General features: G+C 45.1%; 1 protein-coding gene across 4 annotated transcripts in view; it reads left to right on the top strand.

Annotated features, from left to right (window-relative positions):
* The window catches only part of fli1 (Fli-1 proto-oncogene, ETS transcription factor), a 91,469-nt gene extending 78,917 nt beyond the window's left edge, over positions 1 to 12,552 (top strand). For all 4 annotated transcript variants that reach the window (XM_085968173.1, XM_085968174.1, XM_085968172.1 and 1 more), the window contains one exon: positions 6,122 to 12,552. In XM_085968173.1, the coding sequence (XP_085824299.1) occupies positions 6,122 to 6,651 (530 nt within the window). In that variant the 3' untranslated portion in view covers positions 6,652 to 12,552. The remainder of the gene's footprint in view (positions 1 to 6,121) is intronic.
* Positions 12,553 to 13,301: the final 749 nt, after the last annotated feature.

Below are 13,301 nucleotides of genomic sequence, written 5' to 3'. Positions count from 1 at the left end.
CTTAGCCTATCTATATCCCTTTGGAGATTCTTTGCGTCACAGAATCACAGAATCTACAGTGCAGATAAAGGCCATTTCGGCCCATCGAGCCTGCACCGACACATATCCCACCCTATCCCTGTAACCCCGTAACCCCACGTATTTAATCCCCTAACACTAAGGGTCAATTTATCATAGCCAAATCAACCTAACCTGCACATCTTTGGACTGTGGGAGGAAACCGGAGCACCCGGAGGAAACCCACGCAGACACAGGGAGAATGTGCAAACTCCACACAGACAGTCACCCGAGGCCAGATTTGAACCCGGGTCCCTGGCGCTGTGAGGCAACAGTGCTAACCACTATGCCACCATTTGCTTTCCCACTGATCTTTGAATCATCAGCAAATTTGCGAACATTACACTCAGTCCCTTCATCCAAGTCATTAATATAAATTGTAAATAGTTGATGCTCCAGCACTGATCCCTGTGGCACCCCACTAGTTACAGTTTGCCAACCTGAAAATGACCCATTTATCCCGACTCTCTGTTTTCTGTTAGTTAGCCAATCCTCTATCCATGCTAATATATTACCCCCAACCCCGTGAGCTCTTATCTTGTGCAGTAACCTTTTATGTGGCACCTTATCGAATGCCTTCTGGAAATCCAAATACACGACATCTACTGGTTCCCCTTTATCCACCCTGCTCGTTACATCCTCAAAGAACTCCAGCAAATTTGTCAAACATGATTTCCCTTTCATAAAACCACGCTGACTCTGCTTGACTATATTATGATTTTCTAATTGTCCTGCTACCACTTCCTTAATGATGGACTCCAGCATTTTCCCAATGACAGATGTTAGGCTAACTGGTCGATAGTTGCCTGCTTTCTGTCTCCCTCCTTTCTTAACTAGGGGCAGTACATTTGCGGTTTTCCAGTCCGCTGGAACCTCTCCAGAAGCCAGGGAATTTTGGTAGATTACAACCAATGCATCCACTATCTCTGCAGCCACCTCTTTTAAGACTCTAGGATTCAGGCCCTTGGGTCCAGGGGACTTGTCCACCTTTAGTCCCATTAGTTTGCCGAGTACTTTCTCTCTAGCGATAGTGATTGTTTTAAGTTCCCCCCACCCCAATAGCCCCTTGATTATCCATTATTGGGATGCTTTTAGTGTCTTCTACCGTGAAGACCGATACAAAATATTTGTTCAAAGTCTCCGCCATTTCCCTGTTTCCCATTATTAATTCCCCAGACTCATCCTCTAGGGGACCAACATTTAATTTAGCGACTCTCTTCCTTTTTATATGCCTGTAGAAGCTCTTACTGTCTGTTTTTATATTTCTTGCTAGCTTACTCTCATAAGCTATCTTTATCATTTTTTTAGTCATCCTTTGCTGGTTTTTAAAAATTTCCCATCCTCTGGCCTTTCACTATTCTTTGCAACATTGTATGCTTTTGTTTTTAATTTGATACCATCCTTTACTTCCTGAGTTAGCCATGGATGGTTCATCCTTCTCTTAGAGTCTTTCTCACTGGCCTATATCTTTGCTGAGAGTTATGAAATATCTCCTTAAATGTTTGCCACTGCTTTTCTATAGTCCACTTTAACCAAGTCTGCCTTCATACCTTTGTAATTACTTTTGTTTAAGTTCAGGACACTAGTCTGAGACCTAGGTTTCTCACCCTGAAACTGAATTTGAAATTCTACCATGCTATGATCACTCTTCCCAAGAGGATCCTTCACTTCGAGATCCTTAATTAATCCAGCCTCGTTACACATTACCAGATCTAAAATAGTCTTCTCCCTGGTTGGTTCCACAACATATTGTTCCAAGAAACCATCCCGTATACATGCTAAGAACTCTTCCTCAAGTTCTTGTTCGCCCATTACCCCTTTGCTTGCTGACTTACATTGGCTCCTAACCACTCGCTGCGTAAAAAAGTTTTCCCTCATGTCGCCTTTGGTTCTTCTGCCAATCACCTTAAATCTGTGTCCTTTGGCTCTCGACCCTTCTGCCAGTGGGAGCAGTTTCTCTCTTCTCTGTCTAGACCCCTCATGATTTTGAACACCTCTATCAAATCTCCTCTCAACCTTCGCTGCTCTAAGATGAACAACCCCAGCTTCTCCAATCTATCCATGTAACTGAAGTCGCTCATCCCTCGAGCCATTCTTGTAAATCTTTTCTGCACCCTCTCTAAGGCCTTCACATCCTTCCTAAAGTGCGGTGCCCAGAATTAGACACAATATTCCAGTTGAGGCCGAACCAGTGTTTTGTAAAGGTTCATCATCACTTCCTTGTTTTTGTACTCCATGCCTCTATTTATAAAGCCCAGGATCCCGTATGCTTTTTTATCCGCTTTCTCAACCTGCCCTGCCACCTTCAATGATTTGTGCACATGTACTCCTAGGTCTCTCAGTTCCTGCACTCCCCTTTAGAATTGTACCCTTTAGTTTACATTGCCTCTTCTCGTTCCTCCTACCAAAGTGTATCACTTCGCACTTTTCTGCATTAAATTTCATCTGCCACGTATCTGCCCATTCCACCAACCTGTCTGTGTCCTCTTGAAGTCTGTCACTATCCTCCTCACTGTTCACTGTTGTAGGGCTGGATGAGGTTACAGAGATAGGGAGGGCTGAGGCCATGGAGAGATTTGAAAGCAAGGATGAGAATTTTAAAATCGAGGCATTGCTTAACCAGGAGCCAATGTAGGTCAGCGAGCAAAGGGATAATGGGCGAACAGGACTTGGTGCGAGTTAGAACACGGGCAGACGAGTTTTGGATCACCTCAAGTTTACGGAGGGTAGAACATGGGAGGCCGGCCAGGAGTGCATTGGAATAGTCAAGTCTAGAGGGAACAAAGGCATGGGTGAGGGTTTCAGCAGCAGATGAGCTGAGGGAGGGGTGGAGTTGGACGATGCTCTGGAGGTGGAAACAAGCAGGCTTGGTGATGGCACGGATCTGAGGTCGGAAGCTCTTCTCGGGGTCAAACATGACACCAAGGTTGCGAACAGTCTGGTTCAGCCTCAGACAGTTTCCAGGGAGAGGGATGGAGTCGGTTGCTAGGGAACGGAGTTTGTGGCGGGGAACGAAGACAGTGGCTTCAATCTTCCCAATATTTAGTTGGAGGAAATTTCTGCTCATCCACTACTGGATGCGTAGAAATTGACAACAGAAAGTTTCATAGGAAGTGCTCACACACAGACACAGGTTCCTTAATGATATACAACTGATGCGTGAAGTGAAAGCTATTATTTCAGGCCAGCAATTCCTCATACAGAAAGACAAATGTTTCTGACAGGTTAAATTGTACATTTCAGTTTCTTACTCTTAATGGCTGCTTCAGATGAATGAATCAAAAGGCTACAACTCAGCAAAGCATTGTTCTTACTATATTATATATTATATTGTTACACAAAATTAAGGCTCATGGGATTATTGCACAAAATTAGGGCTCACGGGGTTGGGGGTAATATATTAGAATGGATTGAGGATTGGTTAATGGACAGAAAACAGAGAGTAGGAATAAACAGGTCATTATTGGGTTGATAGGCTGTAACTAGTGGGGTACCACAAGGATCAGTGCTTGGACTTCAGCTATTTACAATCTGTATCAATGATTTAGATGAGGGGACCGAGTGTAATGTATGTAAGGTTCCTGATGATACAAAGCTAGGTGGGAAAGTAAGTTGTGACGAGGACGCAAAGAGGCTGCAATGGGATATAGACAGGTTAAGTGAGTGGGCAAAAACATGGCAGATGGAATATAACGTGGAGAAATGTGAAGTTATCCATTTCGGTAGGAAAATGAGAAAAGCAGAATATTTTTTAAATAATGAGAGATTGGGAAATGCTGGTATTCAGAGGGATCTGGGTGTCCTTGTACATGAATCACTGAAAGTTAACATGTAGGTACAGCAAGCAATTAGGAAAACAAATAGTATGTTGGCCTTTATTACAACAGGATTGGAGTATAAGAGTAAAGAAGTCTTACTGTAATTATATAGGGCCCTGGTGAGACCACACCTGGAGTACTGTGCACAGTTTTGGTCTCCTTACCTGAGGAAGGATATACTTTCCATAGAGGGAGTGCAACAAAGGTTCACCAGACTGATTCCTGGGATGGGGGATTGTCCTATGAGGAGAGATTGAGTAGACTAGGCCTATATTCCCTAGAGTTTAGACGAATGAGAGGTGATCTCATTGAAAAATATAACATTCTTACAGGGCTTGACAGGGTAGATGCAGGGAGGATGTTTCCCCTGGCTGGAGAGTCTAGAACCAGGGGTCACAGTCTCAGAATAAGGGACTGGCCATTTAGGACTGAGATGAGGAGAATTTTCTTCAATCAAAGGGTTGTGAATCTTTGGAATTCTCTACCCCAGAGGGCTGTGGAGACTCAGTCGTTGAGTATATTCAAAATAGAGATTGATAGATTTTTGGATATTAAGGGAATCAAGGGATATAGGGATAGTGCAGGAAGGTTAGGTTGAGGTAGAAGATCAGCCATGATCTTATTGAATGGCGGAGAAGGCTCGAAGGGCCGAAAGGCCTACTCCAGCTCCTAGTTCTTATGTTCTTTTGTCATACTGTCATTGTTAATTCTTGTACTGTATGATTGTAACGGGGAGAAATTCAGTTGGTTGTGCCACCCGTTAGTGCCTTAAGAGGGCGCTAAGTGGGTTGCAAGCCAACTCGCACCCGGGTGCGGCACTGCCTGCGCCTCCCGCTAAATACCGCGGGACGTTAGTGGTGGCGCCAACTGTTAGCGCTGCGCCGCTGCCGATGATGTCATCGGTGTGCACAGCGCCCCGCTGACGCCCCGGCCACAATATTCGGCAGCGCCCCCTGATTTACCGCCGGACGCTATGTCCGACAGGGTCAGGGTGGCGTACCTGTGGCCGGGGAGGCGCAAAATAAAGGTGAGGTGCGGGGCGGCCATTTTTGTTGTTGGCCGCCTGCCAGCACCTGCCTGTGCTTCCGTCCCCGGCCTCCTGAACGCCGCCCCCCCCCCCCCCCCCCCACGGAGTGCCGGCTCCGCTCCAAGAGCCCGGCACTTCTCCTCCGTGCCGGGCTCTTTTGCCTGCACTCCCAATCCTCGGGGGCCCAGCTGGGCCCCAGATCGCGCTGCACAAGGCCCCTCCCCTTTAAGAAGGGGAGGAAGGCCTGCAATAGCGCAGCGTGTGGCGCTGCGGTACGTAGCGCCATGATATTCACTCACAGCGCCCCAAGAGGGATGCGGGGTGCCTCCAGTAGCGCCCCGCTTCCCTTTGGGGCGCAACCATTCGATTTCCGGTGCGGGGGCGCAAATGTTCCCGGGGCGCTACTTTTAGTGCCCTGGCGAGGCTGGCGCCCCAAACAGGGCTATACTCAATTTCTCCCCCTAAGTCTTTTCTTGGCTTTTTAAAGCTTCATTTCAGAACCTGTTAAAAAGACAGGTTTGCAAAGGACTTCATTGTCAGTGCGGGCCCTCACGGATGTACTTTGTAGATGTTCCATATGTTGCTGTTCTGAGGGTGGAGCCGTGTGCTTCGCTGAGAATTGCACACAGTATTTCATGCTTTTCAGATTTCACAGGATTCAGGTTAGCAATATCAGCGGATGACAAGACACTGACTTCAGGTACTAGTGTGCTTTAGATACAGTCCTTGAATCTATCACTTTCTGCATCAGTCAGCTCTCTGCTGAAAGCTAGCCTGGTGTGATGAGAATTCCCATCTAGTTGCTGAGCCCATGTGTCACACTGGTATTTATTTCTTCCAGTCAATGTGAGGATTCACTAACAGTCCCATCTATGTCTTTAATAAACATTGAACGCCCAGTATGTTAGTACAAACTAGTTCAGTTCTAACATGGCAGAGATCTGTGAATAGTGAATCACTGGGAGCAGCAGATACCTCTGCACCTTTCCCCCCAGCATTCCTTGGATGTTAGCTGCAGAAAAATGGCAGCTAGTCTGTAAGGCTCCGTTCAACCCTGAGCAGTGTAGGTACTGACTGAGTCATCGGGAGGGTTTTGATTCCTCGGTGCATAATAGAATCAGAGCTCCAGAGGTTTGTAGGGTGTGGAGTGTGAGTTAGCTTTTTTGCATAACATTGCTGACCTGTAAATAACTTATACAAAGCCCTCATTTTCTTACAGGAAGTGGCCAAATACAACTCTGGCAGTTCCTCCTAGAGCTTCTGTCTGACAGTTCCAACGCTAGCTGCATCACCTGGGAAGGAACCAACGGCGAGTTTAAAATGACAGACCCAGATGAAGTAGCTCGGCGCTGGGGAGAGAGGAAAAGCAAACCCAACATGAACTACGACAAGCTGAGCAGAGCTCTGCGCTATTATTATGACAAAAACATAATGACCAAGGTTCATGGCAAACGCTATGCGTACAAATTTGACTTTCACGGCATTGCACAAGCTCTCCAACCACATCCAACAGAGTCCTCTATGTATAAGTATCCCTCAGATCTTTCCTACATGTCCTCCTACCATGCACATCAGCAGAAGATGAACTTTGTATCTCCCCATCCCACCTCTATGCCAGTCACGTCCTCTAGCTTCTTTGGAGCAACCTCACCATACTGGAGTTCTCCTACAGCGGGCATTTACCCCAATCCAAATGTGCCCCGTCATCCTAATACGCATGTTCCGTCTCACTTGGGCAGCTATTACTAGCATTAACCTCTGTTCCTTCTTGCTTGCCAACCTAGGTGGATCCATACCTAATCTCGGAACTCTAGGGACTCTGGAACTTCATCTGGCCATGGAACATTAATGAATGCTAGGCCTGTTACCAAACTGGATTTCTGTCCATTCCTGGATCGTTGACTTGTGATGGGCCTGTTGCCATCTCTAAAAGTCTCCAACTGTTAATCTGTTGTCTGAAAGTGAACATTGACCAGTTGTGAAACTTTTGAGCGTCCATGGGTTTATAACCATTCTAGTCAACGATAAATGATCTTCCATGAAGCAAGAACAAACCTTGGACATTTGCACCAATTAAGGGCTTGTAGCCAGTTATTGACATTGGCCAGTCACAGATGTTGTTCCTTCGATCAGTTAGCAACACTGGATTACTAACCAGTCCTACAATGTAACCACAGTCGCAAATAACTGTAGATCTGCCAACATATTCCCAGTTGGATGACCAGCTGCGGGCATTTGACCAGTTGCAGGACTACCCCCAGCTGGACGTTCCCCCAGCTCTTTATTTCACTGATGACGCTTTCTTCCAGAAAGGACCTCTGTTAAAAGGAGACGCCTCCTCAATGGAATGAACTGAAACAAAGGGACACATCTGTTGGGACTTCTGAACTGAAGGGCTATGCTAACAAGTGAAGAATATTGCTACAAAGGGCTGTGTTTTGTCCTTAGGAATACGAAAGCTAATTAGATTACACAGGATACGCGAACGCTGTGCGTTTGTAAGAATTCAATGTTGGATCAACCACGCATCCTCGTATAAAGCAAGTTACTGTATAAATTATGCAGAAAATGATGATTCCTTTAAGTTACAGTATTACACGAGTTGACCTCGGTCACAGATGCAGTTTTACTATCAAGTCCATTTTGATGAAATATAGTCATTTTGTAGCCTGTAGATCTTTTTATCTGTACATTTGCCGTTTTACTGAGTAAAGGGACGCGTAGGGTAGTAATTGTTGAGAAAACTTTATTCTTCTAAAGTGTTACTAATGACAGAAGCACTGATGCAGCTATTTTCTATAACTTGCAAATAGCTGGAAGCGATTTATTCCCTGATTCTTAGTGCTTTTGGACTTTTTTTTAATGTAGCATTTTTAAATAATCACCGACACGATTGCCCCATTAAAATGGGGCATCGCCTACTATATATGCAATTAGTTCTTGATGATAATTATGTAACTTTGCAAATAATCCTTTGCAGCATATTAAGTATTAAACCAAAACACTTATACAAGGGCTACTTCTGACATAAAACCAACTGCCATTAGCTATTTCCTCAGACAGATGTTTCTGTTATTACATACATGTATTTTTATGTGAAAGACAACTGTGTACTATTGAAGGAATGGCGTGTATGACAGTTTCTTACACTATGCAAAATGTTCAATAAACAGTGGCAATAGGGAGTGCCTTAACAAATCCCTGTCACGTACAGCAACTTGTTACTGATGTAGCTGCTGAGAGACAGCCCAGATTCCAATAGTTAAATGTGAGGAGCTTCCCTATTAATGTGAATGAACTGGGACTTTTAGGGAACCTCATTTTCCTTTTCCTGTTGCTTTTCTTCTCCCCACCTCTTTTTCATTTTGAGACACTGTTCCCATAACCTAAGCTGATGTTAACTTGGATAAGCAGCATGGTAAAGATAAACAGAGCGACCAATGTCAGCCACACCCCAGGTGCAAGAGTTTCATTTGCAAGCTGTGTACCCGAGGTGCCACCTTGCACCAAAAAGGGGGTAAGCTGAGTGAATTATGTGTGCTAGAAGGGACAATCAATGGGTTTAAAGCCTTTACTGTGCTATTTTTACAAACAGATTAATATCTGTTAAAATAACACAGACAGCAATTTATGTGGATGTTGTAAAACTAATTAGCTGCTTGCATTTAACATAGTAAGACATCCCAAGGAGCTTAACAGGAGTGTAATCATATTTTAAAAATTGACATTGAGTCATAGAAGGAAACATTAGGACAGGTGACGGACAGCTTGGTCAAATAGGTAGATTTTACAGAGAGTTTAAAAGGAAGAGAGAGAGCTGGAGAGGCAGAGAGGTTTAGGGAGGGAATTCCAGAGCTTAGGTCCTAGGCAGCAAAGGTACGGCCACCAGTGGGCACAAGAGGCCAGAATTGGAGGAGCGCAGAGTTCCCGGAGGGCTGTAGGGCTGAAGGAGGTTACAGAGCTAGGGAGGGACGAGGCCATGGAGGGATTTAAATGTGTTCTTACTTCCATCTGTCTGACCCTCTTTTCTCTGTCTTTGTGTCTTCCCTTTCACAGCTTGCTGGATTTGCGAGTGTTTTGCAGCTATGGAGACAGAGCTATCCCAGCATTCAGAGCAGTAATGAATACACTCTATTAAAACTACAAGCTCCATAGTTTTAATAGAGGGGTTTCTTGTTTCTCAGATAACCCTCCCTCGATTGGAATCTCTTGGTTTTTTTTCTCAATCTCCAGCAAGGGAAATGGTGAGAAATTCTGGGAATCACTGGCACAGTGCATACACATGTGAGATTTACATCCTCGGGAGGAGGGGAGGAGATCGTAATCTCACAGATGACTGCAGTCTGATGCAAAGAATTGGAAATAAAAACAGCTCAGGTTTAGGTTGTCTTTCGCAGACTCTCCTCTAATGTCTCAGTGGATAAATGTACTGACTGGTGCAGGAAGATGCAGATGAGGAAGTTGGGCTCGCTGACCCCAACCAGAGCTTTGGGTGGATGTGCTACAACTGTCCTGACTGTTCCTGGGTTCAGGAAAGGTTTGGCTCTGCTATCCCCATGGTTGATTAGCTGCTAACACTCATTGCTTGGGTTTACACATGAAGAATGGTTACTTGGGTGAGCAATATAAATGAGACATTAAATCCATCTCAATCGGGCAGTGAGCATGGCATTAGAAAGGCAAAAGGGGAGAAAAAATAGACCCAAAATGGAAGGAGGATGGGAAGGACAGAAAGGACAATGGGGGAGACAGAGGAGGTCAAAACTAAATAAGTGACACGTGGGGCTGGATTTTCCCTGCGGAGGCGGGATGGTGGCGGGAGAGCTGGTTGGTGGATTCCAGTCCCGCACACATCTGCAGCTGGTCTCCAAAAATAATTTTCCATAGATTGGCCTTGTTAAACCCGCCCTGTGGGGTTCCCGGCCAATTAACAGGAAGCGGGTCTGATGACGTCATTTGATGAAGCGTCATCAGCCAGTTTCCTTAAAGGGACCACGGCCACATTGATTTTGACAGTTGTGCTGTCAGTGTTCTACAGCATTGAGGTGCTGCAAACACCGACAAGCACTGCATAAAGGTGTACGGCAGCACCCAGGCTCTCCCATGACTCCCCCCATATGCTTATGGAGAGAGTCACAGCATGCAGGGAACTTCCCTTCCAATGGACGGAAGAGACCTCCCCAGTCTGGTTGCACATTGCACAGGAGGGCAGAAGCAGGGATGTCATCAGGAGGACCAGGCTGCAGTGGCGCAAACCTTTCAATGATCTGAGTAGATCACGAAATGTTACTGCAAAGCCACACTCAAACTCACCCTGCCGTGCCACTCATCACATCCCCATCACTCTGCCTTCCCTACTCTACTCCTGCACATCCTTACTCACACCAACTTACCTTGCACCTCCACCCATCCCTCTCTATCTACATTATCACTTCCCCATCTCACTAGCCACCCCTCGCACTCACCCTCATCCTACTGCAAGCATACCAACTAACAACACACAAGGGTAGGCACTTGAGAGGTTTAGCCAATGTTCATGTGAAGTTTCTGTTAATGTGTTGTTATTCATTGAAATCTATATTTTCAGCCTTATTGGACAGATTTGTGCACATCTTGAGAAGTGTCTTATTGAGTTCCAGTGAATGTTGAGACATAACTCCTCCCTCCGCTATTGTGATGAGTGTGAAAGAAATGGCTTGGACATTAAAGGAATTCTTTATTGTGCTGGTGTGGGATGGTGTCAACCTGGCGCATCATGTGGCAGCCAGGGTGTACAGCAATAAGTGAAGTAAATCTGGCCATGGTGAGGCCATCGCTGGCCTCCCGGGCAGCAATGTTGTCAGGTGCTGATGCCCTGTGTCCTGTGCAGCATCAGGCGATGGCAGAGAAGGTTTGTGGTATTGTTGGTGATGTTGTTGGTGTGCCTGGTGATGTTGGTGTTAGAGCTGATCGTGGAAGGATTCAGAGGACCAAGGTGTGATTTTTTTCAAGGGCACCGATGTTGCTGGAATAGATGGCAGCTGAAGTTGAGATGATAGAAGTGCTCCGTCAATGGTGAGCGAGGTTGTCCCAATGAGGTGGCACTGGACATACAGTTGGCTCTAAACACTTGCAAGCTAAAGAAATCTCTGGATGTATTACAAATGCAGTTAACAACATTTTCTGAGCTCTGAAACTGAACAGCTGCAACATGGCATCCTTTATACCACTTCTGCAGCTGTCAGGTTATCAGATAAATCCAAGCAGACTCAACTCGCGACAGGGTGAGATGGCGTGTTCCCCGAGCAGCGGGTAACCCATGGGGGAGCACGTAAAATTACAAGGTAGGCTCAAAAAAGAATTAAATTGGCTGTTAACAAGCCATTTAATGATCTAAATTGTCTCTCCCGCCGCTTGGTGTCGGGTCAGTTCTGCGCAGACAGACCCGACACCTGGGAGACTCGAGTGATGGCGGGTTGGCAGTGTGTTTCCTACCCGCTGTCAATCTTTGCTTTTTGACAGCGGACCCACCTCCAAACCCGCCCTCTGAGCGCTGGCAAACTCCAGTCCAAGTAGTCCAAGAATGGTGTTGAACTACCCAAGGATGAAGCCAAAGAGATCTAGAGGGGACTCAACTTTCAATATGTCCAATCAATGTTTTTCATTCATAATGAACTAACCTCTGCTTTATTGCTGATTTAAATACACAGTTTTTGGGTGCTTTTCAGTTTTTATTTTTAGCATCAAAATCAGGGGGAAAAAAAATCAGAACCTAAAAATCCCAGGGTAAATTGAGAGAAATTCAGTAAAATTCACTTTTTATTTTGAACTGCAATATATCAAACAAGTGACTAACAAGGCACAGTTAAGGTAAATGATAAGCCACAATTATTAACACAGTTCACAGACACCACGGGGGTGATTTTAACCTAAACCCGCCTGGTGGGAAATTGACGGGATCAAATCGGCTGCCTGTTTTACAGCCACAGAATCACAGAATCACAGAAACCCCACAATGCAGATAGAGGCCATTTCAGCCCATCGAGCCTGCACCGACACATATCCCACCCGATCCCCGTAACCCCACGTATTTAATCCCCCTAACACTAAGGGTCAATTTATCATAGCCAATCAACCTAACCCGCACATCTTTGGACTGTGGGAGGAAACCGGAGCACCCGGAGGAAACCCACGCAAACACGGGGAGAATGTGCAAACTCCACACAGACAGTCACCCGAGGCCGGATTCGAACCCGGGTCCCTGGCGCTGTGAGGCAACAGTGCTAACCACTATGCCACCGTGCTGCAGTTGGACTTTACTCTCCATTAACAACAACAGACAAGGCTGGTAACACTCAGCAGGTCAGGCAGCATCCATGGAGAGAGGAACAGATTGTGTTTCAATATATGATCCAACTCACTGTGAACAGACCACAACAGATCCATTCGTCAACTTACAAAAATGTCAGATGCCAGTTTCACTAATCTCAGTTTCCATCTCCTTTAGGACTCTCGGGTATAAAATGGATCAGGTACCTGGCCTTATATAAAAGCATTTTTTACAACTGTATCTATTATTTGCATATTGCCCAGCTCCTCTGTTCCTGCAGATTTGATAATCAACTTTTCTTTCTCTTCCTGATTAAAGGCAGACATGAAGTAACTATTTAATGATTGTGATTTCTTTGTCTCTGAATCCCAGTTGAAAATAACTTCTGTTCGTTGATTATGTATTTAAAAAACCTTTATTGTTACTCCAAGATGTTCTCAGCAATCTTACATTCAGTGTTTTCTTGACATCATTCCGAGTTTTTGCTTGTCTTTAAAGTTGGTCCAATCCCCTGCCTCTGTTTGGAAACTTGGCTGTTTGTTCTCAACACATCCCAACATCCCCATTGAACCAGATTGGCCTCTTATGCCCTTTAATCTATTTTCATTTGGCCAAAAATGAATTTGAATTGTTTCACCAACATTTTTTCAACTATTTCTCATTTTCTGTTGTAGATCTCCCAACCATGTACGTGCTCCAATTAACTTCAACTTGTAGAAACATCGAAATTACTAGAAAGAAAAAGATCAAGGCCTATCTAGTTCACCGTCTACCATCCTGGTAGTCACATGATACAACGATACAAGGGTTGTTCACTAATCACAGCGATCAATCTCTATCAATTAGTCTACAACAGACCCAGACATGACATGAGGAAAACTGCTTTTACATTCCCTCCAGGTCTTCTTTTAGGGGAAAAATGTTCTGTAGTTTTACACTCATCTGATCAGCAAAGTAAGCATTAATGTTGGGGAAATTTTCATGTGTGCGCTAGTCCAAAATCCTGTCCTCCCCAGATTTTTCACGGGTGTCTGGAGCAGTAATGGGGTCTGCAGTTGTGTTTTTATTTTACACAGATTAATACCTGTAT

Source organism: Somniosus microcephalus, chromosome 26 (assembly GCF_052327205.1).
Source record: "Somniosus microcephalus isolate GS21.2 chromosome 26, FLI_Smic_1.0, whole genome shotgun sequence".
In the NCBI taxonomy this organism is placed as follows: Eukaryota; Metazoa; Chordata; class Chondrichthyes; order Squaliformes; family Somniosidae; genus Somniosus; species Somniosus microcephalus.
This window is presented reverse-complemented; position numbering and strand designations above follow the sequence as displayed.